The 2447-nt window shown below is 40.0% G+C and overlaps 1 protein-coding gene across 1 annotated transcript; it reads right to left on the reverse strand.

Annotated features, from left to right (window-relative positions):
* Positions 1 to 472: 472 nt before the first annotated feature.
* On the reverse strand, positions 473 to 1967 carry LOC104950442 (importin-8-like). The gene is made up of 2 exons (XM_010776972.1): positions 1737 to 1967; positions 473 to 724 (listed from the first exon to the last, which is right to left on the reverse strand). The coding sequence occupies exons 1-2, from the start codon at positions 1924 to 1926 to the stop codon at positions 495 to 497; spliced, it is 420 nt and encodes a 139-aa protein (XP_010775274.1). The 5' UTR covers positions 1927 to 1967; the 3' UTR covers positions 473 to 494.
* Positions 1968 to 2447: the final 480 nt, after the last annotated feature.

A 2447-nucleotide genomic window follows, 5' to 3' on the forward strand; every position in this document is an offset into this window, starting at 1 on the left:
CCAGTCAGAGCTGGTTGATGTGGCCAGGGAAAACAAAGTTTGGGGCTCTCTGCTGGAACTGCTACCTCCGCGACCCGACCACGGATAAGCGGGAGAAGATGGATGGATGGATGGACATGTGTACCTATGTATATATTTATATATAGTATTTTAATTTGCAAAAAAGATAGTTGAAACTGCTATTGACATGTGCAGAAAATGACCCTATATCTAGTTTTCATATATATATATATACATATATATATATACGTATATGCATTTATTTTTTTCTTGCCCTAACTTTTATTTATTTTTTCTCCATTTTTCTTTGTACTCCTTAATTTCTATACGTTTTTGACGCAATAATGCCAATGTTGTATTAGGATGAGTCACGGGAGGGCTACTTCCCATAAGATATGCTTCAGCCCTCCCGCTTCTACTCATTTTGTTCATCTTTGTGTGTATGAATTATACTTTTTTAGTTTTGAATTAATTAGTAGAATACAAAAAAAAACTCAATTACTTAGCAGGGCGGAGGTGAAGAAGCTATACTCGTCCTCTCCGTTGTCGTAGTCCAGCGGAGTGCTGTACTCCTCCAGGGGCGTTCCCTCAAACCCGTCGTCATCCCAGTAATCCTCTTCGTCGTCGTCCTCCTCCTCCTCCTCCTCCCCGGCCTGACTGCTGGACTGATGCTGCATGGCGCTCTGGTTCTCGCTCACCTCATCTTCATCACTGGGAATCTCCTCTGTCCATACACAACATCATACAATCATTTGGATCACAGCCTTCATAATTCCCTATGTCTTCAGACTTCACTCTCTTGAACCGAACGACAGACACTTTACAAAACAAGCGCACGGAACTGCATGATACGAATGTTTCTCATTTTTAGCAGGAACCGTACTGGCAGCAAAGCCCGGCAGCTGTTAGGTAGCTGTAGACCCATTTTACAATGAAAGGTACATTTAAAGTTGAGGTTTTTTATATTTGTACAATTTTATAATGTGCATTTTTTCCAGTGATGAAATTGCCAAATCGCATCCACTACAGTTGACTGTGGTCCTAACATCAAGGACATCATTTCACTTGAGCCTTTAAGACAGACTGCATCTTATACAAAGTTAGAATGCTTTATATATATATAGATATAGATATAGAGATAGAGATATAGATAGATAGATAGATAGATCTATTTATAGATAAATAGATATCTATATAGATAGATATCTATCTATAGATAGATAGATAGATATCTATATAGATAGATATCTATCTATAGATAGATAGATAGATATCTATATCTATATAGATAGATATCTATATCTATATATTTATAGATATATATATATATATCTATAGATATATCTATATATCGAGAGAGAGAGAGAGAGAGAGAGAGAGAGAGAGAGAGAGAAAAAAATACTTATTCCTACACACAAGGTCAAATGCAATGCTAATCTGAATCTGCTCGTTCATGTTCAAAAGTATTGTTTTCCCTGTAAGGAAAACATGTAATTTTGCTTCTGTTGAATGTGATGAAATCCATGTACTTCAAATACCCGGCCGCAGGAGAAACTCTGAGCTCAGTGTGCTACAAGATTAGAAGACAAGCCTTCATCACCGAGCCAATCGGTTTTCTTCCCTCTGCTCTCTGTCTGTCTTATTATACTTAGTTTACACACTCTAACCCTGTCCTGCACACTTCTTTTATATTATCCATCTTCATTATCCTCCAATCGTCCTGATTATTTTCTCACCATTCTGGTCTTCGTCCTGTGCCCCTGCATTGGCCAGCAGGTCTGGTTTGTTGACGAGGCGGGAGGCGTAGAGGTGTTTGAGGCCCAGGAACAGAAGCAGAACTGAGGGGAGGATCTGGGCAGAGACCCCCTCCAGCACTGGGGGCCGGCGGGGCAGCTCCATCAGCACGCTCAGGCCAACGATGCACATCTTACGGTCATGGAGCCTGGGGAGTGGAAGAGAGCCCAACGTTTAATTAAATACACAACATATAAAACGGACATAAATATGTTGACCAATCAAACCTAAAGAAAGCAGAGTTTGTCAAGGATCAAGGTCGATTTATTATTGTTTAACAGGGCTGACCAACTAAATGCTGTTGTAATCCCTTTATATTGAACACATAAAACCTGACAAAACTTGCGTTAGCCCATATTTCTCCTGAAGCTGCTGAAATGATGACAATGTACCCTGAATGTATAAATTGCCAGGGCTTTACAACTCTTAAATCTTTCCATCAATCAAAAGCTTCGTCAATGGTTGGAGGGGTAAATAACTCAACAATATGGCCACAGGAGCTTGAATTATTGTCTAATGTGCTGTGCTATGATCAATCTGGCTGGAATGATAATGTATTTATTGGGGGGGTGCAGACCTGGTACACTTTCAAGAGCCCCTGCTTGTCAGTGGGTGTTTCTCAATCGAGAGTAAAGCTGCTCCAGAGCCACTAT

The sequence above is a fragment of the Notothenia coriiceps genome, unplaced genomic scaffold (assembly GCF_000735185.1).
Source record: "Notothenia coriiceps isolate Sejong01 unplaced genomic scaffold, NC01 NC01_scaffold00017536, whole genome shotgun sequence".
NCBI lineage: Eukaryota > Metazoa > Chordata > Actinopteri > Perciformes > Nototheniidae > Notothenia > Notothenia coriiceps.

Coding starts and splice junctions, on each gene's coding strand:
- LOC104950442 (XM_010776972.1), bottom strand. CDS start 1,926: ATGTGCATCGTTGGCCTGAGCGTGCTGATGGAGCTGCCCCGCCGGCCC. Junction 725..1,736: donor ACAGGACGAAGACCAGAATG/GTGAGAAAATAA, acceptor GTGTATGGACAG/AGGAGATTCCCAGTGATGAA.